Source organism: Mesoplodon mirus (assembly GCF_964341445.2).
Source record: "Mesoplodon mirus genome assembly, chromosome: 6".
Taxonomy (NCBI): domain Eukaryota; kingdom Metazoa; phylum Chordata; class Mammalia; order Artiodactyla; family Ziphiidae; genus Mesoplodon; species Mesoplodon mirus.
In genome coordinates, this window is record NC_138982.1 from 17232302 (window position 1) to 17258104 (window position 25803).

The 25803-nt window shown below is 38.4% G+C and overlaps 1 protein-coding gene across 1 annotated transcript; it reads left to right on the top strand.

The window, feature by feature from the left end:
• Positions 1-6940: 6940 nt before the first annotated feature.
• SUCNR1 (succinate receptor 1) lies at positions 6941-24679 on the top strand (the record flags this gene model as incomplete). Its single annotated transcript, XM_082625556.1, is given in 3 exon segments — positions 6941-7015; positions 7019-7057; positions 23738-24679. Coding segments are annotated over 3 exon segments (1056 nt in total).
• Positions 24680-25803: the final 1124 nt, after the last annotated feature.

Sequence of the window (25803 nt, forward strand, 5' to 3'; positions counted from 1 at the left end):
AGGATGGGTGTTAGCTCTTCTCTAAATGTTTGCTAGAATTCACCTGTGAAGCCATCTGGTCCTGGACTTTTGGTTGTCAGAAGATTTGTAATCACAGTTTCAATTTCAGTGCTTGTGACTGGTCTGTTCATATTTTCTATTTCTTCCTGGTTCAGTATTGGAAGGTTATGCCTTTCTAAGAATTTGTGCATTTCTTCCAGGCTGTCCATTTTATTGGCATAGAGTTACTTGTAGTAGTCTGATATGATGCTTTGTATTTCTGCAGTGTCCATTGTAACTTCTCCTTTTTCATTTCTAATTTTATTGATTTGGGTCCTCTCCCTCTTTTTCTTGATGAGTCTGGCTAAAGGTTTATCAATTTTGTTTATCTTCTCAAATAACCAGCTTTTAGTTTTATTAATTGTTGCTATTGTTTCCTTCATTTCTTTTTCATTTATTTCTGGTCTGATCTTTAGGATTTCTTTCCTTTCGTGCACTTTGGGTTTTTTGTTTTTTGTTTTTTGTTTTTTGGCTGTTTTCTTCTTTCTCTAATTGCTTTAGGTGTAAGTTTAGGTTGCTTATTTGAGATATTTCTTGTTTCTTGAGGTAGGATTGTATTGCTATAAACTTCCCTCTTAGAACTGCTTTTGCTGAATCCCATAGGTTTTGGCTCGTCTTGTTTTCATTGCCATTTGTCTCTAGGTATTCTCTGATTTCTTCAGTGATCTCTTGGTTATTTAGTAACGTATTGTTTAACCTCCATAAGTTTGTGTTTTTTACATTATTTTCCCTGTAATTGATTTCTAATCTGATAGCATTGTGCTTGGAAAAGATGCTTGATATGATTTCAATTTTCTTAAATTTACCAAGGCTTGATTTGTGACCCAAGATGTAATCTATCCTGGAGAATGTTCTGTGCACACTTGAGACAAAAGTTTAATCTGCTGTTTTTGGATGGAATGTCCTATAAATATCAATTAAGTCTATCTGGTCTATTGTGTCATTTAAAGCTTGTGTTTCCTTATTAATTCTCTGTCTGGATGATCTGTCCATTGGCTTTAAGTGAGATGTTAAAGTCCCCCACTATTATTGTGTTATTGTTGATTTCCTCTTTTATAGCTGTGAGCATTTGCCTTATGTATTGAGGTGCTCCTATGTTGGGTGCATATATATTTATAATTGTTATATCTTCTTCTTGGACTGATCCCTTGATCATTATGTAGTGTCCTTCCTTGTCTCTTATAACATTCTTTATTTTAAGGTCTATTTTATGTGATATAAGTATTGCTACTCCAGCTTTCTTTTGATTTCCATTTGCATGGAATATCTTTTTCCATCCCCTCCCTTTCAGTCTGTATGTGTCCCTAGGTCTGAAGTGGGTCTCTTGTAGACAGCATATATATGGGTCTTGTTTTTGTATCCATTCAACAAGCCTGTGCCTTTTGGTTGGAGCATTTAATCCATTCACGTTGAAGGTCATTATTGATATGTATGTTCCTATTACCATTTTCTTAATTGTTATGGGTTTGTTTTTCTAGGTCCTTTTCTTCTCTTGCGTTTCCCACTTAGAGAAGTTCCTTTAGCATTTGTTGTAGAGCTGGTTTGGTGATGCTGAATTCTCTTAGCTTTTGCTTCTCTGTAAAGTTTTTGATTTCTCCATTGAATCTGAATGAGATCCTTGCAGGGTGATGTAATCTTGGTTGTAGGTTCTTCCCTTTCATCACTTTAAATATATCGTGCCACTTCCTTCTGGCATGTAGCGTTTCTTCTGAGAAATCAGCTGTTAACTTTATGGGAGTTCCCTTGTATGTTATTTGTCGTTTTTCCCTTGTTGCTTTCAATAATTTTGCTTTGTCTTTAATTTTTGTCAGTTTGATTACTGTGTGTCTTGGCATGTTTCTCCTTGAGTTTATCCTGCCTGGCACTCTCTGCTCTTCCTGGACTTGGGTGGCTATTTCCTTTCCCATGTTAAGGAAGTTTTCGACTATTATCTCTTCAAATATTTTCTCGGGTCCTTTCTCTCTCTCTTCTCCTTCTGGAACCCCTATAATGAGAACGTTGTTGCATTTAATGTTGTCCCAGAGGTCTCTTAAGCTATCTTCATTTCTTTTCATGCTTTTTCTTTATTCTGTTCCATGGCATTGAATTCCACCATTCTGTCTTCCAGGTCACTTATCCCTTCTTCTGCCTCAGTTATTCTGCTACTGATTCCTTCTAGTGTATTTTTCATTTCAGTTATTGTATTGTTCATCTCTGTTTGTTTGTTGTTTAATTCTTCTAGGTGTTTGTTCTTTAATTCTTCTAGGTCTTTGTTAAACGTTTCTTGCATCTTGTGGATCTTTGCCTCCATTCTTTTTCTGAGGTCCTGGATTATCTTCACTATCATTATTCTGAATTCTTTTTCTGGAAGGTTGCCTATCTCCACTTCATTTAGTTGTTTTTCTGGGGTTTTATCTTGTTCCTTCATCTGGTACAAAGTCTTCTGCCTTTTCACTTTGTCTATCTTTCTGTGAATGCGGTTTTCTTTCCACAGGCTGCTGGACCGTAGTTCTTCTTGCTTCTATTCTCTGCCCTCTGGGGGATGAGTCTATCTAAGAGGCTTGTGTAAGCTTCCTGATGGGAGGGACTGCTGGTGGGTAGAGCTGAGTTTTGCTCTGGTGGGCAGAGCTCAGTAAAAGTCTAATCCACTTGTCTGCTGCTGCGTGGGGCTGGGTTCCTTCCCTGCTGGTTGTTTGGCCTGAGACAACCCAGCACTGGAGCTTACCTGGCTCTTTGGTGGGGCTAATGGCACACTCTGGGAGGGCTCACGCCAAGGAGTACTTCCTAAAACTTCTGCTACCAGTGTCCTTGTCCCCATTGTGAGCCACAGCCACCCCCTGCCTCTGCAAGAGACCCTCCAACAGTAGCAGGTTCTTGTGGTTCAGTCTCCTATGGGGTCACTGCTCCTTCCCCTGGGTCCCGATGTGCACACTACTTTGTGTGTGCCCTCCAAGAGTGGATTCTCTGTTTCTCCCAGTCCTGTTGAAGTCCTGCAATCAAATCCTGCTAGACTTCAAAGTCTGATTCTCTAGGAATTCCTCCTCCCATTGCTGGACTCCCCAGCTTGGGAAGCCTGACGTGGGGCTCAGAACCTTCACTCCAGTGGGTGGACTTCTGTGGTTTAATTGTTCTTCAATTTCTGAGTCACCCACCCGCTGTTATGGGAATTGATTTTATTGTGATTGCACCCCTCCTACCGTCTCATTGTGGCTTCTCCTTTGTCTTTGGATGTGGAGTATCTTTTTGGTTAGTTCCAGTGTCTTCCTGTCGATGATTATTCAGCAGTTAGTTGTGATTCTGGTCCTCTCTCAAGAGGGAGTGAGCGCACGTCCTTCTACTCTGCCATGTTGATCCAATATCCGCTGCATTAAATTCTTTTGTATATTAAAGGAATTAATAAGCACAGTGTTGTTACAAAGTGAGTGCTCAAAAAACGTTAGTGAAAGTTATTAACATTGGATTTAATTAATATTTTGATTGTCTTTCCCACTGTTTTCTTTTTCCTATTGAATTTCCTGATTGGTGCCCCTGGTTTATATATACTGCTCTTGCATTCATAGCTCATTGCATTTTCATATATTATCTCATTTGATATTATGAATATTATGAGGTTTATGGGGTAGGAATTATTATCCCCTTTTTCCAAACAAGGAAACTAAGTTTTGTTATCTTTTCACAGAGCACACAGTGAGTAAAAGGCAAAACCACATGAGAATTCACTAATCTTTTTTCACCAAGCTTCCTTTTATAAGGTCATTTGGAATGGATATTCCTGGGCAGCAAATATTCTAACATTGATGGCATTGGATTGACATGATCATTCTGAGGAAGTCTTCTCATTTATTACAAACATCTCTAATAGCCAACATTTATTTAGCACTTAGTATATACCCCATACTATATATGTATAAACTACGTGCTTCTACTATATACATAACAACTCCATGAGACTGGCACTCTTATAGTCCCTGATTTACAGATAAGAAAACTGAGAGCTAGTAAGTGGTAAAGCCAAGGTCTGAAAGGAGGAAGTTTGTTTCCAGGGCCTGTGCTCTTAACCAGTACACTATATTACCTCTTAGTAAATTATACTGCAAACTTACTGCTTTCAAAGTTTCATTTCTCCTCAATCAGTAAATTTCAACATGTCACATTGTTTCTAAAACAAAACAAAACAAGACCAAAACCAAAAAAAAAAAAAGAAAAAAGAAAAACCCAAAACACTGTCCCCATTGAAATTTTGAGTGCTGAATAGAAATATTTCCTAGGATGTTTGTACTCTCACAGGCAAGACTGCTACATAATTTGCAGAGTCCAGTGCAAAATAAAATTAGAGGACCCTATTTTAAAAAGTTATTAAGAATTCCAATTAGAATGTGACAGTAGAGCATTAAATCAAGTATGTGGTCCTGTGGAGCATGAGACCCTGTGTGACTAAAAGGTAGTATGCCCATGACATGGGCCCAAGCAGGGCCCATAACCCTGTACCTGGCCTTGGCCCAGCACATCTATCCTATTTTAGGCTCCAATAAAGCCTCGTAATGGAACAGAAGCACTGGAGATCTCTTATTGAGTCTGTCTCAGAATTACTCTAGTTTTTCCAGTGAGAGCACCCTGAGGCAATGGGTCATTGGTGAAGTAAGACTTGGGAGGGAAGCAAGGCTACCAGATCTGCTGTGAGAAAGGAGAAGCAGAGACCAGATTTCATCTTAGCAGTCCAGAGTGAGATAGTGATCAGGATGTGGGGAGAAGAAAGAGGAAGTTCTGGGGAACTCCCACTATCCCACAAAGGGGGAATCACCCTTGCCTCCCATCAGAATGGTGGCAGAAACCTGTAAAATATATCCATTTATCTTGGTCATTTGGATGGGGGTCCATGTTAATTTGTTTAAAATTAGTAAGCCTGGCCCTGGCCATTAAAATGCTTTGCTTTTTGCACTTTTAAAATTGTAGACAAGAAATAGTTTTTAGTCTTCCTTCTAAAGGTAGAAAAGAGTTGCATTTCTGAAAAATAGTTGTCATTAATTTTTTAAAAATAAATTTATTTATTTATTTTTGGCTGCATTGGGACTTTGTTGCTGTGTGCGGGCTTTTTCTAGTTGTGGCGAGCAGGGGTTACCCTTTGTTGTGGTGCACAAGCTTCTCATTGTGGTGGCTTCTCTTGTTGCAGAGCATGGGCTCTAGGTGCACAAGCTTCAGTAGTTGTGGCACGTGGGTTCAGTAGTTGTGGCTCAAGGGCTCTAGAGCTCAGGCTCAGTAGTTGTGGTTCACGGGCTTAATTGCTCCACGGGCATGTAGGATCTTCCCGGACAAGGGCCCGAACCTGTGTCCCCTGCATTGGCAGGTGGATTCTTAACCACTGCGCCACCAGGGAAGTCCCAGTTGTCTTTAATTTTTGATCTTTGATTCAATCTGTGGTGTACATCAAAAGTATTGTCATTCTATATTGGAGGCAATCAAGAATTAGAGCAGGTTTAGGGCTTCCCTGGTGGCGCAGTTGTTGAGAGTCCGCCTGCCGATGCAGGGGACTTCGTGCCCCGGTCCAGGAAGATCCCACATGCCACGGAGCGGCTGGGCCCGTGAGCCATGGCTGCTGAGCCTGTGCGTCCAGAGCCTGTGCTCCGCAACGGGAGAGCCCACAGCAGTGAGAGGCCCGCGTACCACAGAAAAAAAAAAAAAAAGAATTAGAGCAGGTTTGAATCAAAATACATAGGTTTAGCTCAGGTCCCTCTCCTCTGTGATCTTGAGAAAGTTAATTAACCTCTCTGAGCCTCAGTGTTTTTTAATCTGTAAAGTGAGAAAATTTTAGAAATAATAAACAACCTCAGAGGATCTTTATAAGTATTCAATACATAAAGGTGCTTAGTGCAATACCTGGCACATCACAAGAATTCAACAAATTATAGAGACATTATTTCATATAAATATGCATATATGAGTATATTTGTATTTCATGTATGTATATACTTTTAAGTATATAATATAGGTAAATAAATACATATGTGTGTATACTTATAAAATATATTTTTTAGGTTTCTGAGTTTTGGGTTCTTGTATATCAGAGAAGGGGAATACTTGGCTAGGAGGACTGGCTGCAATAGTTTCTTTTGGGGCTTCTGTCTGTCACTGCCAATTGAACATTCAACTTTTATGGCATTCAAATTAAATTACTACTGCCTGCACAATTAGGAACTTTTTCAGCATCATCCTTATGCTTCAAATCAAGCAGACTGAGTGTTTACTTGAGTATAAATCTAATATAATCCTCAGAAAAAGCCAGGTGTGTTTCCTGTTTGAAATGGTGGTTATGTGTTTCCAGGTGTTATGCAGAGCATTGATTGGGATGCATGAATTTCCTTCTATTGAGGTTATCTTACTTAACTGTCACCTCTCTCGCTAATCCCTAGCTACCTGATGTATTTTTTATGTGTCTCTTGTTTTTAATCACTGAAAATAAAATGGGAAATACCTGAAGCTCTAGTATCCCTTTTGATAGTACACTGACAGCATATATCCAGCTTAGCCGCCAAAATTTCAGTTTTATAGTTCCCTAAAATTTGTTGAAAACAGCTGTTTAGTTATTATATGCCCAATACAGAATTCACCAAAATTTGTGAATTTGAAAAATGAAGAAAAAACAGAAGCAATTGTAAACCCAACATAAACAGTGCTTTACCTTTTCTTATTATTTAAATATGCAAATAAACATGGAAATAATGAGTGCTTCTCTGTTGTTTTGCTAATGAATGGAATAATTTCGACATCAGTCTTTTAAAAACCTATATGTGAAATGTGTTTTCCATGAAATGAGTCATTTGTTTTGTGTCTGAACTTCTCAGGAATTTCGCTTACATGAACATCTGACTTGGAGGCATGACTGAAGAAATTTCTCCTGGACTTTTGAATTATTAATCTTGACTGCATGATATGCAAATCAGACTGCACTAACTATGGCCAGCAGCACAGCGCTGGGTCAGAAGCTGTGTCAAGTGGCTGGTAAAGAATTTCTGTCAAGGGATCACAGCCTTCTGACACAATGGTAAGCTCTAATGCAACTCATGTTGTCAGGTATATAAAGTAATGCTAGACCTTCCATTAGTTAAGGGTTTCTTTTAAAAGTGGCCTGTGAACAATTAAGGTTTTAAGTAATGTTTAAATGAACTGTCTGAACTGTCATTTGTAAGTACATGTAGAACTGCAAAAGAAAGGAAGTCATAGTTGTTTCCTCATTTATTTTTTCCCAAATTTTGTCTTGTTTTAATTGCCAAATACTAAATTTATTTTATTATTATTTTAATAAAATAATTTATTTTATTAATTTTATTTTATTAATAAACACTAAATTTATTATACTAAATTTAATACTAAATTTATTTTATTTTATTGCCAAATACTAAATTTATTTTATTAAGTACTAAATTTATTTTATAATTTATTTTATAAATTTTATTAAATTTATTTTATTAAATTTATTTTATTTACTAATGTCTTGGTAACTGATATTTCAACAAAAAGAGTAATTGGATGTACTTAAATATATATAACTATTTATAGAATGTAATTTAAAGTTTCTAAATCAGATGAAAGAATCTAGTCTATAATATTTGCATGTTCAGAAAATAATGTGTTAAGAGGAAATTTTAAGGCATTCCAGAAATGAAATTTAGCATTTATGTTTGTAAAACTTACATTATTCAAGAATATATATAGTTCACCAAGGACAAAAAGAAAATTGCAGAAACTATTGCTATTACACCTTTCAGAACTTTTAATAGTTGGTGAAGTACTTTTAAAGAACTTCATAAACACACAAGTTGATACCATACTATCACTTTTTAATATCTTGATTTCTGGTGTAATTTTTGGAATATATAAAAATATATTAAAAATGAAGTCATCAATATTAAATGATTGTATATTTTCAGTGTAAATATTTTCATTCAGTTTATCAATGAAAAATTAATTTGTTTATAAATTACTCATGTTGCTATATAAACTTGTCTTATAGTTAAGAATTAAAACTTTATAAATGTTCTTTGTTTAATTGTGATGATTATAAGAAAAAGCAGTTTAAAAGCTAACAGACTATCAAACATATTTTTAAATTTAAGTTTTAAAAATGTTCATTTTTAAAAGGCTGAATACAACTAAAGTGAAAGAAACATTATTCCCAAATTAAAAATGATAACTACTGATCTGCTTATGTAAGAAAATTGAATGTTATTTATAGTTTAATACCTCTAACAGGTTTGGATATATTTTTTATAAGTATAATTAAAGATTTCACTTTAATTGCCAATATCTAAAGGAAAAAAAACTGTTAAAAATAATTAAACCAAATCAGCTATAACCTATTTATTATGATTTCTATTTCCTAAAAATTAAAAATATAACCACTACAAAGCAGGAGAGAAATATTAATTTTTAATGAGAGAAGTTTCTCTTCAATAGGAATTTTGCTTAAAGGACTAGCTTACTTCATCAATTTGTAGAATTGTGATGGCCACACTAAAAACACATGCAGCTACAAATATCATCCAATTTGAAATCTAAAAACTGTGGGTCCTGGTGAGGTTAAATTGGTTTGCAAATATTAGACAAACTTACCTTTATAAAACCACAAATTACTAATACTGGACTTAGAAAAATTATTTTAAGAATGAAATAAATGTATCAAAAAAGCACATTATAAAACATCATAAAGAGTATAATATCATTTTTGTAAAGATAAATTCAAGTATATATCAAAGTGTAGGAGGGTATCCAAATATTAGGAATGGTTGGTTATAGAAATTTTTTTTTTTTTTTCTTTTTGCGGTATGCGGGCCTCTCACTGTTGTGGCCTCTCCCGTTGCGGAGCACAGGCTCCGGATGCGCAGGCCCAGCGGCCATGGCTCACTGGGCCCAGCCGCTCCGCGGCATATGGGATCCTCCCAGACCGGGGCACGAACCCGTATCCCCTGCATCGGCAGGCGGACTCTCAACCACTGCGCCACCAGGGAGGCCCTATAGAAATTTTTGATTTTTTTTTTTTTTTTTTTTTTGCCTATCTGCCTTTTCTGAGTGAGTGTTACATAATAACAGGTGCTTTTAAAAGTTATTCTTTTAAAAAAGAATGAAGCAACCACTCTAAGCAGAACAATGGTTAGTCATTCACTTCCCTTATTCTAGTGGTATTCTTTATCCCTGCTACCTCCCTTAATCTCTTAATCCCAGTGGATGACTCAAAAGCAGAAGAATTCTCTGTGGCATCAACATGGCCCCTACCTGCCCGAGTGGTAGCTATTGGTAATCTGGCTTCTAGTTATACAAGTCTTCATGGATGTATTTTTCTTCCATGACAGACAAACCTTTATGCTACACATAAGCTACTGACATAAGTCAGTACATTTAAGAACTAACTAGGCAGAAAGATAAGAATTATGACTAGAAAAGGAGGAAATACAAAAACAAAACAAGTTTCTTGTCATAATGAGACTTCCTGTTGTCTTAATATTCATTTGAGTGTGTGCATCAGAGTTTTGAGTATTCCCAGAATAGAGTTGCCTAGAACTGAGCCTTGAGAAACTCCAATATTTACAACGTGGGCAAAGAAGGATTAGACCATAAAAGAGTCTACAAAGAGAGGAAGGAGGACAAGGAGATTGCCATGTCGTAGAAGGCAAGGAAGGGAGAACTTCCAGAAATTGTGGAATGGGAAGTTGCTGGGAATAGAGTAAAAAATAATATTGAAAAATTACCATGAGCTAGAAACTAAAGCCTATTATTATTTTTTAAAAGACCATTGACCTTCGGCTGTATTCCTAAGAATTTTTAATTTTTAATATTATACATGCTGATCTGCAGAAAAAAAATAGGAAGTCCAGATAAACCAAAAGGAGAAAGGACACAATAAAAATTATCTGGAATCTCTTTACTAGGGATAAAAGTATTAATACTTTGGTACATGTCCTAAGCTTTCTAAGGTTTATTAATTTCAGATGTAAATTTCTAATTTGTTTGTTAATTTTAATTTAAAAAATTGATCTTAGAAGATATATATATATCAAATTTTACCTTCTACAACAATATGTCTAAATCACAGCTATCACTACTCCAGTGCCAGTTTTGAATATTTGTCATACTATATGCAGCATCATCTTTTATAGGGAAATAGAGCAAGGAGCTTAATTTGGTGGACTTACTACTTATCTGACCTTGGAGGAAATATTTATAAACATGTTTTGTAAACAGTCAAGTGTTTATATTCCTCTTTCCACTGAGCAAGAACTTACAGACCATCTACTTACCTGGTAGTCACTGTACCAGGTGTAAAAGGTAAACTGTGAGTAAGATAAAGTTGTAAGAAATGCTAAGAGCAAGATAAGTACACAATGCGGTGGGGAGGGGGTGCTAATTAGACTAGGGAGTCAGAGATCCTATCTTGGGAAACCCACACTTAAACTGAGGTCTGAAAGAATTGTAGATGTAAGACAGAGTATGTGATGGAGCAAGGATCATAGGGGGAAAATGTCAGAGAAAAATTCAATGAACTGAACATTAGGAAAGTTGTCTGTGCATTCAAAGAGCAGGAAGAAAGATGAGAAAGGAGGAGAATAACACCAGGTGAGGCTGGAGTGGAGTCCAGGAGCCAAACCATGCAGGCCTTGAAGTCTCATTAAAAATTTTGGACTTTATTCCTTATACAGTAAAGAATTATTGAAACGTTTTGGTTGAGTAGAGTAATATGATTGGAATTTTGATTATAGGTTTTTTTAAGATTGTTTAGCTATCATGTTGAAGGTAGATTAAAAGGGGGTCAGAGAAGATGTGAGGAGACCATGGAAGGATATGGTATAGTCCAAGATGATAGTAGCCTGGATTAGAATGGTGATGAAGGAGATGGAGCAATAGTGGTGAATTTGAGAAATATCCAGACATTATAGTCAATGAGACATAGATAGTTTAGTTGTTATTGGAGGTGAGCAACAGATGACTTCAAGGATGTTTTCAGATGTCTGAGGTGACCACCTGGGTAAATTCACTGAGTTAGGTGGAGGTACAGCAAGACTGAGAAGGAAGTTGGAGAGCTTATATAGGATTTCTGGAGGTAGAGGTACCTCTGAGAGATCAATCCGTGGTAATAAGTATAAACCACTAGAGCTTATAAGACAGGTCTGTGCTGGGATAAACGTTGAGAGGTTGATATGTGGATAGTCATTAAAGATAGAAAGTGGATGAGATCATTCGGGCAGAGCCTAGATAAAGAAAGAGTTCAATACTGATCCTTGAGGAACTTAACTTTTAATGCTTAACACAAAAAGGCTTAGATCACAAAAGAGCCTGCAAAGAACAACCAGGGAGAAAGAAGGAAAACTAGGAGACTGTCAAGTCAGAGAAGGCAAAGGAAGAGAGTGCTTCCAGAAGTTATGGTATGAAAAACAGCTGAGAAGTCAGGTAAGAAGATGACTGAAAAATGAGCTTTAGATGGAGCAACGTGGAGGCTATTTTGGTGGAATGATGGATCAGGAGCCAAATTGGAGTATGTTGAAAAGGGAATAGGGTGTCAGGATGTCAAAACAATTAGGGAAAGACAGCTATTTTTGTTGCTCAAGGTATGACAAGGAGAGAAACATGTGAAACCAGGGAGAGTTGTTGATGTCTTATCTATGCTTTGTTTATTTTATTTTTTCTTTTTTAAACTTAACTTTTATATTGGAGTATAGCTGATTTACAATGTTGTGTTAGTTTCAGGTGTATAGCAAAGTGGTTCAGATATACATATACAGATATCCATTTTTTTTCAGATTCTTTTCCCATATAGGTTATTAGAGAATATTGAGTAGAATTCCCTGTGCTATACAGTAGGTCCTTGTTGGTTATCTATTTTATATATAGTAGTGTGTATATGTTCATCCCAAACTCCTAATTTATCCCTCCCCCCCCCACCTTTCCCCTTTGGTAATCATTAATGTATTTTTGAAGTCTGTGAGTCTGTTTCTGTTTTGTAAATAAGTTCATTTGTGTCAAATTTTAGATTCCACATATAAGTGATATATGATATTTGTCTTTCTCTGTCTGGCTTACTTCACTTAGTACGATAAAGATGCATTCTTATTAACTATTAAACTATTAACTTATTAAAGTCCACATTAGAGATATACATTAGAGATCACTCTTTGTGTTGTACATTCTCTGGGTTTGGATGATGCATAATGACAAGTATCCACCATTCCAGCATCATACAAAATAGTTTCACTGCCCTAAAAATCCTTTCTGCTCCACCTAATCATCCTTCCCTCCCTCCCCCCAAACCCCTGGTAACCCCTGATCATTTTATTATCCTTATAGTTTTGCGTTTTTCAGAATATCATAGAGTTGGAATCACAGAATGTAGCCTTTTCAGATTGGCTTCTTTCTCATGGTAGTATGCATTTAAGGTTCCTTCACATCTTTTCATGGCTTGCTAGCTCATTTCTTTTCAGCACTGAATGATATTCCATTGTCTGGATGAACCACCGTTTATTTATCCATTCACTTGCCAAGGGACATCTTGATTGCCTCCAAGTTTTGGCATTTGGGAATAAACCTTCCATAAACATCTGTGTGTGTATTTTTTGTGGGCCTAAGTTTTCAAATCCTTTAGGTAAACACCAGGGAACGTGATTGCTGGATGTTACGGCAAGAGTATGTTTAGTTTTGTATGAAACTGCCAAACTATCCCTGAAAGTGACGGTACCATTTTGCATCCCCACCAGCAAAGAATAAGAGCTCCTGTCGTTGCCCCATATCCTCACAGATATTTGGTGGTTAGTGTTTTGGATTTTAGCTACTGTAACAGGTGTGCAGTAGTTTCTCACTGTTGTTTTAATTTGCAACTCCCTAAGAACATATGATGTGGAGCATATTTGCATATGCTTATCTTCCATCTGTATCTCTTTTTTGGTGAGGTGTCTGATCAGATCTTTCGCCCATTTTAAAAATTGGGGTGTTTTTTCTTATTGCTGTGTGTTAAGAGGTCTTTGTATATCTTAGATACCCATCCTTTATCGGTTACGCACTTTGCAAATATCTTCTCCCAGTCTGTGGCTTGTCTTTTCATTCTCTTAATCAAATATACATTTTGAGTAGTGATACCATGTAGGGAGTAAGTTCATAGGTTTCAAAGTGGCTACATTTAGGTGATGAAGAAGTTTTCCCTAATTCTCAGTATGGCTCGTTTGGATCAGAAACCTTTATATTTGGGTGTTTGGGTGTGGTTGCTAAAAACTGCGTCTTACTTTGTGCCTGTGAGCCCTCGTGCTGACCAGGAGGGCCGTGCTGGCTGAGGACTGTATTCCTGGCAATATGCAGGCTCATTTCTAGAAATTCCTTGTGGCCACCACATGGCCTCTGACTGAGGTCTCTCCCCACTAATCCATTCTGCTACCAGCTGCCAGACTAATCTTAAAATACCGCTTTCATCACCACCTAGTGGTTCCCTGTTGCCTGTCTCAGCAAGTCTAAACAATTGGCTTCACTTCTTATGGTCTTTTTATTTATTTATATACTTATTTATTTATTAACATCTTTATTGGAGTATAATTGCTTTACAATGGTGTGTTAGTTTCTGCTTTATAACAACAAGAATAAGCTGTACATATACATATATCCCCATAAACCCTCCCTCTTGCGTCTCCCTCCCACCCTCCCTATCCCACCCCAGGTGGTCACAAAGCACTGAACTGATCTCCCTGTGCCATGCAGCTGCTTCCCACTAGCTATCTATTTTACATTTGGTAGGGTATATATGTCCATGCCACTCTTTCACTTCGTCCCAGCTTACCCTCCCCCCTCCCCCTCCCCATGTCCTCAAGTCCATTCTCTGAGTCTGCGTCTTTATTCCTGTCCTGCTCCTAGGTTGTTCAGAACCTTTTTTTTTTTTTTTTAGATACCATATATATGTATTAGCATATGGTATTTGTTTTTCTCTTTCTGACTTACTTCATGCTGTATGAGAGTCTCTAGGTCCATCCACCTCACTACAGATAACTCAATTTCATTTCATTCTATGGGAGAGTAATATTCCATTGTATATATGTGTCACATCTTCTTTATCCATTTATCTGTCAATGGACACTCAGGTTGCTTCCATGTCCTGGCTATTGTAAATAGAGCTGCAATGAACATTGTGGTACATGACTCTTTTTGAATTATGGTTTTCTCAGTGTATATACCCAGTAGTGGGAGTGCTGGGTCATATGGCAGTTCTATTTTTACTTTTTTAAGGAACCTCCATACTGTTCTCCATAGTGGCTGTATCAATTTACCTTCCCACCAACAATGCAAAAGGGTTCACTTTTCTCCACACCCTCTCCAGCACTTATTGTTGATAGGTTTTTTAATGATGCCCATTCTGACTCGTGTGAGGTGATACCTCATTGTAGTTTTGATTTGCATTTCTCTAATGATTAGTGATGTTGAGCATTCTTTCATGGGTTTGTTGGCAATCTGTATATCTTCCTTGGAGAAATGTCTATTTAGGTCTTCTGCCCATTTTTGGATTGGGTTGTTTGTTTCTTTGATATTGAGCTGCATGAGCTGCTTGTAAATTTTGGAGATTAATCCTTTGTCAGTTGTTTCATTTGCAAATATTTTCTCCCATTCTAAGGGTTTTCTTTTTGTCTTGTTCATGGTTCCCTTTGCTGTGCAAAAGTTATTAAGTTTCATTAGGTCCCATTTGTTTATTTTTGTTTTATTTCCATTTCTCTAGGAGGTGGGTCCAAAAGGATCTTGCTGTGATTTATGTCATAGAGTGTTCTGCCTATGTTTTACTCTAAGAGTTTTATAGTGTCTGGCTTTACATTTAGGTCTTTAATCTATTTTGAGTTTATTTTTATGTATGGTGTTAGGGAGTGTTGTAATTTCATTCTTTTACATGCAGCTGTCCAGTTTCCCCAGCACCACTTATTGAAGAGGCTGTCTTTTCTCCATTGTATATTCTCGCCTCCTATCAAAAATAAGTTGACCATATGTGCATGGGTTTATCTCTGGGCTTTCTATCCTGTTCCATTGATCTATATTTCTGTTTTTGTGCCAGTACCATACTGTCTTAATTACTGTAGCTTTGTAGTATAGTCTGAAGTCAGGGAGCCTGATTCCTCCAGCTCCATTTTTCTTTCTCAAGATTGGTTTGGCTATTCAGGGCCTTTTGTGTTTCCATACAAATTGTGAAATTTTTTGCTCTAGTCTGTGAAAAATGGCATTGGTAGTTTGATAGGGATTGCACTGAATGCGTAGATTGCTTTGGGTAGTATAGGCATTTTCACAGTGTTGATTCTTCCAATCCAGGAACATGGTATATCTCTCCATCTGTTTGTATCATTTTTAATTTCTTTCATCAGTTTCTCATAGTTTTCTGCATAGAGGTCTTTTGTCTCCTTAGGTAAACATTCCTAGGTATTTTATTCTTTTTGTTGCAATGGTAGATGGGAGTCTTTCCTTAATTTCTCTTTCAGATTTTTCATCATTAGTGTATAGGAATGCAAGAGATTTCTCTGCATTAATTTTGTATCCTGCTACTCTACCAAATTCATTGATTAGCTCTAGGAGTTTTCTGGTAGCACCTTTAGGATTCTCTATGTATAGTATCATGTCATCTGCAAACAGTGACAGCTTTACTTCTTTTCCGATTTGGATTCATTTTATTTCAGTTTCTTCTCTGATTGATATGGCTAAAAGTTCCAAAACTATATTGAATAATAGTGGTGAGAGTGGGCAACCTTGTCTTGTTCCTGATCTTAGTGGAAATGGTGTCAGTTCTTCCCACTGAGAATGATGTTGGCTGTGGCTTTGTCATATATGCCCTTTATTATTTTGAGGTAAGTTCCCTCTATGCCTACTTTCTGGGGGGTTTTTATCATAAATGGTTGTTGAATTTTGTCGAAAGCTTTCTCTGCATCTATTGAGATGATCATATGGTTTTTCTCCTTCAATTTATTAATATGGTTATCACATTGATTGATTTGCCTATATTGAAGAATCCTTGCATTCCTGGGATATACCCCACTTGATCATGGAGTATGATCCTTTTAATGTGCTGTTGGATTCTGTTTGCTAGTATTTTGTTGAGGATTTTTGCATCTATGTTCATCAGTGATATTGGCCTGTAGTTTTCTCTCTTTGTGACATCTTTGTCTGGTTTTGGTATCAGGGTGATGATGGTCTCGTAGAATGAGTTTGGGAGTGTTCCTCCCTCTACTATAATTTGGAAGAGTTTGAGAAGGATAGGTGTTAGCTCTTCTCTAAATGTTTGATAGAATTTGCCTGTGAAGCCACCTGGTCCTGGGCTTTTTTTTGTTGGAAGATTTTTAGTCACAGTCGCAATTTCAGGGCTTGTGATTGGTCTGTTTATATTTTCTATTTCTTTCTGCTTCAGTCTCAGATGGTTGTGCTTTTCTAAGAATTTGTCCATTTCTTCCAGGTTGTCAATTGTATTGGCATATAGTTGCTTCTAGTAATCTCTCATGATCCTTTGTATTTCTGCAGTGTCAGTTGTTACTTCTCCTTTTCATTTCTAATTCTATTGATTTGAGTCTTCTCCCTTTTTTTCTTGATGAGTCTGGCTAAAGGTTTATCAACTTTGTTTATCTTCTCAAAGAACCAGCTTTTAGTTTTATTAATCATTGCTATTTTTTCCTTCATTTCTTTTTCATTTATTTCTGATGTGATCTTTATGATTTCTTTCCTACTGTTAACTTTGGGGTTTTTTTGTTCTTCTTTCTCTAATTGCTTTAGGTGTAAAGTTAGGTTGTTTATTTGAGATGTTTCTGGTTTCTTGAGGTGGGATTGTAGTGCTATAAACTTCCCTCTTAGAACTTCTTTTGCTGCATCCCATAGGTTTCAGGTTGTCCTATTTTCACTGTCATTTGTTTCTAGGTATTTTTTGATTTCTCCAGTGATCTCTTGGTTGTTAAGTAGTGTACTGTTTACCCTCCATGTGTTTGTATGTTTTACAGATTTTTTCCTGTAATTGAAATCTAGTCTCATAGCATTGTGGTTGGAAAAGATACTTGATATGATTTCAATTTTCTTAAATTTACCAAGGCTTGATTTGTGACCCAAGATATGATCTATCCTGGAAAATGGTCCATGAACACTTGAGAAGAAAGTGTATTCTGTTGTTTTTGGATGGAATGTTCTATAAATATCAATTAACTCCACCTCGTTTAATATATCATTTAAAGCTTGTGTTTCCATATTTCTTTTCACTTTGGATGATCTGTCCATTGGTGAAAGTGGAGTGTTAAAGTCGCCTACTATGATTGTGTTACTGTCGATTTCCCCTTTTATGGCTGTTAGCATTTGCCTTATGTATTGAGGTGCTCTGATTGAGTGCATAAATATTTACAATTGTTATATCTTCTTCTTGGACTGATTCCTTGATCATTATGTAGTGTCCTTCTCTGTCTCTTGTAATAGTTTTTATTTTAAAGTCTATTTATCCTGATATGAGAATTGCTACTCCAGCTTTCTTTTGATGTCCATTTGCATGGAATATCTTTTAAAAGCCTTTCACTTTCAGTCTGTATGTGTCTCTAGGTCTGAAGTGGGTCTCTTGTAGACAGCATATATATGGGTCTAGGTTTTGTATCAATTCAGCCAGTCTATGTCTTTTGGTTGTTGAATTTAATCCATTTACATTTAGGTAATTATCGATATGTATGTTCCAATTACCATTTTCTGAATCGTTTTGGGTTTGTTATTGTAGGTCTTTTCCTTCTCTTGTGTTTCCTGCCTAGAGAAGTTCCTTTAGCATTTGTTGTGACGCTGGTTTGGTGGTGCTGAATTCTCTAAGCTTTTGCTTGTCTGTAAAGCTTTTAATTTCTCCATCAAATCTGTATGAGATCCTTGCTGGGTAGAGTAATCTTGGTTGTAGGTTTTTCCATCTCATCACTTTAAATGTGTCCTGCCAGTCCCTTCTGGCTTGCAGAGTTTCTGCTGAAAGATCAGCTGTTAACCTTATGGGGCTTCCCTTGTATGTTACCTGTTGTTTTTCCCTTGCTGCTTTTAATATTTTTTCTTTGTATTTAACTTTTGATAGCTTGATTAATATGTGTCTTGGAGTGTTTCTCCTTGGATTTATCCTGTATGAGACTCTCTGTGCTTCCTCGACTTATTTCCTTTCCCATACTAGGGAAGTTTTAAACTATAATCTCTTCAAATATTTTCTCAGTCCCTTTCTTTTTCTCCTCTTCTTCTGGGACCCCTATAATTCGAATGTTGGTGCATTTAATGTTGTTCCAGAGGTCTCTGAGAGTGTCCTCAATTCTTGTCATTCTTTTTTCTTTATTCTGCTCTGTGGTAGTTATTCCCACTATTTTATCTTCCAGGTCACTTATCCGTTCTTCTGCCTCAGTTTTTCTCCTATTGGTTCCTTCTAGAGAATTTTTTATTTCATTTTTTGTGTTGTCCATTGTTGTTTGTTTGCTCTTTAGTTCTTCTAAGTCCTTGTTAAATGCTTCTTGTATTTTCTCCATTGTATTTCCAATATTTTAGATAATCTTTTCTATCATTACTCTGAATTCTGTTTCAGGTAGACTGCTTATTTCCTCTTCCTTTGTTTGGTCTGGTCGGTTTTTACCTTGCTCCTTCATCTGCTGTGTGTTTCTCTGTCTTCTCATTTTGCTTAATTTACTGCATTTGGGGTCTCCTTTTTGCAGGGTGCAAGTTCATAGTTCCCATTGTTTTTGGTGTCTGCCCCCAGTGGCTAAGGTTGGTTCAGTGGGTTGTGTAGGCTTCCTGGTGGAGGGGACTGGTGCCTGTGTTTTGGTAGGTGGGGCTGGACCTTTTCTTTCTGGTGGGCAGGACCACATCCTGTGGTGTGTTTTGGGGTGTGTGTGACCTTATTATGATTTTAGACAGCCTCTCTGCTAATGGGTGGTGGTGTGTTCCTGTCTTGCTAATTGTTTGGCATAGGGTGTCCAGCCCTGTAGCTTGCTGGTTGTTGAGTTGAGCTGGGTCTCAGCATTGAGATGGAGATCTGTGGGAGAGCCTTCGCCGTTTGATATTATGTGGAGCCAGGAGGTGTCTGGTGGACCAATGTCTCAGCTCTCCCACCTCAGAGGCACATTCGTCACAACTGGCCAGAGCACCAAGACCCTGTCCCCCACATGGCTCAGAAGTAAAGAGAGAACAAAAGAAAGAAAGAAAAATAAAATAAAATAAAGTTATTAAAATAAAAAATAATTATTAAAAATTAAAAAGTTAAAAAGTAATAAAAAAAAGAAAAAAGAAAGATAGATATAAGAGAGCACCAAACCAAAAAACAAATCCAGCAATGATAACAAGTGCTAAAAACTATACTAAAAAAACAAAAAAAATCCCCCCAAAACAGACAGACAGAACCCTAGGACAAATGGTAAAAGCAAAGCTATACAGACAAAATCACACAAAGAACCATAAAATACACACTCACAAAAAGAGAAAAAGGAAAATAATATATATGTTTGCTTCCAAATTCCACCACCTCAACTTGGGATGATTCATTGTCTATTCAGGCATTCCACAGATGCAGGGTACATCAAGTTGATTGTGGAGATTTAATCCGCTGCTCCTGCTGCTGCTGGGAGAGATTTCCCTTTCTCTTCTTTACTCCCACAGCTCCCAGGGTTCAGCTTTAGATTTGGTCCCGCCTCTGCGTGTAGGTCGCCGGAGGGCGTCTGTCCTTCACTCAGACAGGACGGGGTTAAAGGAGCAGCTGCTTCGGGGGCTCTGGCTCACTCAGGCCGGGGGGAGGGAGGGGTACAGATGTGGGGTGAGCCTGTGGTGGCAGAGGCCGGCGTGACTTTGCAGCAGCCAGAGGCGTGCCGTGCGTTCTCCCGGAGAAGTTGTCCCTGGATCACGGGACCCTGGCAGTGGCGCGCTGCACAGGCTCCCCAGCGGGGAGGTGTGGACCTGTGCTCGGACACAGGGTTCTTGGTGGCGGCAGCAGCAGCCTTAACATCTCATGCCTGTCTCTGGGGTCCGCGCTGATAGCCGCCGCTCGCACCTTTCTCTGGAAATTGTTTATGCGGTGCTGTGAATCCCTTTTCCTCGCTCACCCCAAAACAATGGTCTCTTGCCTCTTCGGCAGCTCCAGACCTTTTCCCGGACTCCCTCCCGGCTAGCCGTGGTGCACTGGCCCCCTTCAGGCTGTGTTCACGCGGCCAACCCCAGTCCTCTCCCTGCGCTCAGACCGAAGCCCGAGCCTCAGCTCCCAGCCCCCGCCCGCCCCGGCGGGTGAGCAGACAAGCCTCTCGGGCTGGTGAGTGCTGGTCGGCACCGATCCTCTGTGCGGGAATCTCTCCGCTTTTCCCTCCGCACCCGTCGCTGTGCTCTCCTCCGTGGCTCCGAAGCCTCCCCCCTCCGCCACCCGCAGTCTCCGCCCGTGAAGGGCCTTCCTAGTGTGTGGAAACCTTTCCTCCTTCACAGCTCCCTCCCACTGGTGCAGGTCCCGTCCCTATTCTTTTGTCTCTGTTTTTTCTGTTTTCTTTTGCCCTACCCAGGTACGTGGGGAGTTTCTTGCCTTTTGGGAGGTCTGAGGTCTTCTGCCAGCGTTCAGTAGGTGTTCTGTAGGAGATGTTCCACGTGTAGATGTATTTCTGATATATTTATGGGGCGGAACGTGATCACCACGTTCTACTCTTCCACCATCTTGAAGGTCTCCTATATCTTGTTTTTAAGACTGACAAGATGAGAGTGTCTAAATGCTGATCAAAAGGATGCAGTTGAGGTGGAGAAGCTGAAGAGACAGTAAAGAGACAAGATGGATAACGTGTAGGAATCTTGAGAATTTGGGAATGAGTTGGATCTGGAGCAAGCCCAGAGGAATAGATATTGTCTGTTGTCACAGGAAGGAAGGAGGAGAGGACAGTAACGGAGGAAGGAACCAGAGAGTGGACACCCAGTGGACGGGCTCTGTCTCAGGGATTTGTAGGCAAAACTCATCCATGATGAGGACAGAGGTTTAAACAAATTGGAAAGGTATGACAATGAAAAATGTAATAAGTCGCAGGCAATGTGAGAGAGCAGTAGAATCACATAACCTCAAACACAGAGTGAAACCAATTTGCTTGGTTCTTCAGCATCGTTCAATGTGTCTGCTGCCTGACGAAGTTCCAATCTAGCTTCTTCTAGTGTTGGACTTTGTGGCAGGTTGCCATGGGAAGCCTTGAGGAGAGGCTCAGAGGAATTCAGGATGTTTTAAAGTAAGTGATTAAAAATAACGTATCAAAAGATTGCATTTATCATATCTACAATTCCATGAATTATTTTTGTAAATAAAACACTCTCAAAGTAGCAGCGATCTTGGGAACTCTCTAGCAGTCCAGTGGTTAGGACTGTAGGACTCGGTGCTTTCACCTCAGGGGAGCTCGGATCAATCCCTGGTTGAGGAACTAAGATTCCAGAAGCCTCGTGGCACAGCCAAAAAAAAAAAAAGTAGCAGTGATCTTCAACTGAAATAAAACACTTGAATTTGACAAAAATCAATAAAAGTTCTCCAGATGCCTTCATTACAGAAAATTCTGCTCAATGTTTGCATGTTTCCCAGAAGAGGCGGTTCAGATGCATTTGTTCTTATTTTGCTCTATTTACCAAAATACTATACTAAGAGAATCATTTGATTGCAACTAACACTCCAAGGCCTATTTGATAGGAAATTTTTAGAAAATTTTATTTTCAACCTTGCTTTTTTCTTACTAGAAATAAGTAGGATTTAATATTTCAAAATAGCAATCCAGTACATTTTTAAGAAATTCAATTCTTTAAATAGTCTATCCAACCACAAATAATCTTGCCTCTTTAAAGAGAGAAAGTGGCAGGTGAGTAAGACTTTTGAAGTTTGAATGAATCAGATTGCTTATTTTCATGGCCCCTATTCAGAAGGGGCTATGATTGTGGTCTATTACTAAATGTATGACCTTTCAAGACTCAGTGACTTTGTGTATAAAGTGAAAGTAATGACAATCCCCAGTCCCTTATGTCACTGTATTAAATGAGATAATCCTTGGAAAGTGGTGAGCACAGTGTCTAGTACACTATACGCTTTCAGTAAATAGTGGCCACTGGTATTATTATTACTAATATTTTCGCTTCATATTTTAAATTTTTAAAATCATGTTTTAACACTGGAGTTGTACAGATTCTATTAAATGTTAAGAAAACTATTTTAAGCACTATATTTGTTGCTAGGTCTGCTATAACAAAATGTTTTGGACTGGGTGGCTTAAACAACGGAAACTTATTTTCTCACAGTTCTAGAGGCTAGAAATCCGAGATCAAGGTGTCAGCAGGTTTGGTTCCTCTTGAGGCCTCTCTCTTTGGTTTGCAGATGGCTGTCTTCTGACTATGTGCTCACATGGCCTTTCCTCTATGTGCATGCATCCCTGCCGTCTCTTTCTCATCATATATGGACACAAATATATATGATCTCATGTAACCTTAATTACTTCTTTTAAGGTCCAGCTCCAAATAGGGTTAAATTCTGAGGTACTGGGCTTTGGGACCTCACCATATGAACTTGTGGGGAGCACAATCCATCCCATAACAAGCATGCTGAAGTATGTAGTGAAAGATCACTGTGTGTGGTGCAATAGGCTGAAGGCCGAATTCTGGCTCTGGCATTTGGTGACCTGTGATTAGTAATTTAATTCTTCAACCCAGGTTGTTCTCATGTCTAGTAGGATGGAAGTGGGATTGAGTCAAATGGATTCTTCTGAAAATTAGAGATAATATTTGTGATGTGCTGGGCATATAACATGTCAATAAATATGTTGTCTCATTGCAAAAAATTTTAAAAACAGGTGTTGTGGGGCTTCCCTGGTGGCGCAGTGGTTGAGAGTCCGCCTGCCGATGCAGGGGACACAGGTTCGTGCCCCAGTCCGGGAGGATCCCACGTGCCACGGAGCGGCTGGGCCCGTGAGCCATGGCCGCTGAGCCTGCGTGTCCGGAGCCTGTGCCCTGCAATGGGAGAGGCCACAGCAGTGAGTGGCCTGTGTACCGCAAAAAACAAACAAACAAACAAAAAAAACTGGTGTCGTGTTTTATAAACTTAAAACAACAAGCATAATCCTTTGTCAATATGAAAACATAATCAAAGCTATTAAAATTGCAAGACTAGAGTTATAAGAATCCCTGTTTCCTCTTCTAGGTTATGGTTCAATTAAATTTAACTCAGAGGATTTGTTGAACAACTGTGATATGCTAGGGACCACAGTCAATCCTGAAGACACACATTGAATTTGACTCTTCACTTACTTCACTGCACTTTCTCTTGGCCTCCTTGTGTTTGTCAAGTCCTCTATGCATGTTTCCACGTCTGGGCCTTTGCATGTGCTTTTCTTTATGTTTGATACTACTTATCATTACATGATATGCACTTATTTGATTATTTCCTGATTTTTCCCAAGAGAGTATAAATTACTTGAGATGAGGAGCTTTGTTTTACTCATGGCTGTCATCCCGTGTCTAGCACATAGTTCAAAGGAACTCAATAAATATTTGTTGAAATAATATATTAGTGATATATATGTACATGATTATGTTTGTATACATACGCACTCCTTACTAATGTAACCAACTCTCTGCAGTTCAACTTTTAAGTGTTATTGGATGATGATGTTGATGATGATGCTGATGATGATGGTGATGATATTCTGCAGTTTTATCTTCAGTCGTAGTCTAGTGATTCCTCCTTATATTTTCTCTCTCTCTTCTTTAGGCATGGAATGCAACTTGTGAAAACTGGCAGGCAGTGGAGGCTGCCCTGGAAAAGTACTACCTTTCCATTTTTTACGGGTTTGAGTTTATTGTGGGAATCCTTGGGAATACTGTTGTTGTTTTTGGCTACCTCTTCTGCCTGAAGAACTGGAACAGCAGTAACATCTATCTCTTTAATCTCTCTATCTCTGACTTGGCTTTTTTGTGTACCCTCCCCATGCTGATGAGAAACTATGCCCAGGGAAAATGGACATATGGGGTTGTGCTCTGCATAAGCAACCGATATGTACTTCATGCTAACCTCTACACCAGCATTCTTTTCCTCACTTTCATCAGCATCGATCGATACCTGCTCATGAAGTATCCGTTCCGGGAACACTTCCTGCAAAAGAAAAAGTTTGCTGTTTTAATCTCTTTGGCCATTTGGGGTTTAGTAACCTTAGAGCTCCTGCCCATACTTCCTGTTATAGCTTCCGAAGGCACCAACTGTACTGATTATGCAAGTTCTGGAGACCCCAATAACGTCCTCATTTACAGCATGTGTCTAACCTTCTTGGGGTTCCTCATTCCTCTTTTTGTGATGTGCTTCTTTTATTTCAAGATTGGTGTCTTCCTAAAGCACAGGAGCAGGCAGCTCTCTACTGCTTTGCCCCTTGAGAAGCCTCTCACCTTAGTCATCATGGCAGTTGTGATCTTCTCCGTGCTTTTTACTCCCTATCACATCATGCGAAACGTGAGGATTGCTTCACGCTGGGGGATCTGGAAGCAGACGCCATGCACTAAGGCCACCATCAACTCCTTGTACATTGTGACTCGGCCGCTGGCCTTTCTGAACAGTGTCATCAACCCTGTCTTCTATTTCTTTATGGGAGATCACTTCAGGGAGATGCTGATGAATAAGCTGAGATACCTCTTCACGTCTCTTACCTCCTTCAGAAGATGAGCTCACGGACTAACATTTTCATTCAGGGAAAACTGAGGTGCTTGTGTAACAGACTGTTTTACACAAGTAGCTGTAGGCCAGTTAGAGTTTGATTTAACTCACAGACTAAATCAGAGAGGGTCACAGATTTGACCCTGTTTTAAAGGCATGTTGGACCCAGGGTGTGTGAAAAGGAGAGGATGGGAAGTATTTATTTGTTTCTTGACCTAAGCACAGAAAGGAGTTGGACTAGCACTGTCTAATGTTTGAGCACATAAGTCCAAAACTCTAGGTGTTATAAGACCTTCTCAATCAGTGTAAAAGGAACAGAAGATAGATAAAGCAGCAAGTTATCTGTGTTTAATCACTGGTCAGATCGTTAAGAAAACAATTTTGTTGGCACCATTCTGTATGTTATTCATACAATCCTATAACTGTGTGAGAACCAAATAATAGAAGATTGGTCATATGCTATTAAATATTGTTGCTAGAAGTGCTCTTGAGCATATTTAGAGTAAACAGTAAAAACAATGAGCAGAAAGCAATATAATGAGTTCAAGGATGCCTATATTTCTTTATATTGATCCTGAATTGGGGTCAAGTTGTAATTTTAAGCCCTTTTTTATTGTATGGTTTTTAGTGAAAAGAATCCTATAAAATAGAAAGAGATGGTTTAATAAAGAGAGCAATATGAGATGGTTTAATAAAGAGAGAGACATATTTGAGCTTGGATCTCAGGAGACTTGGGTATAAATGATTTTATGAGAATGCTAGAGAGAGATACCAAGGATAACTGCAAAAATTCCAAAGTCATAGAACAAAGCACCTACCAGGAAACCCAAAGCAAGACAAAACAAAACAAAACAAAAGTGAGTGCACTGTTTTTATAATGAGTGTGCCGTCTGGCATCTTATGATCACAATTTGATTGTCAGTGCATGGAAATATATTAAGTTCATTAGCCTTCCTGATCTTGATTAAGTAGTAAACTTTAAAATACATTAATATAATAAAACCAGCAAGTAAGAGGAAATGAAATGGTAAGACCAAAATTTGTTGGGTTATTTTCCCTTTCAGAGGGAAAAAAATCACAGTTTTTCCACCTCCCCACACGCATTTTTTTTTTTTTGTAAGCAATGGGATCAT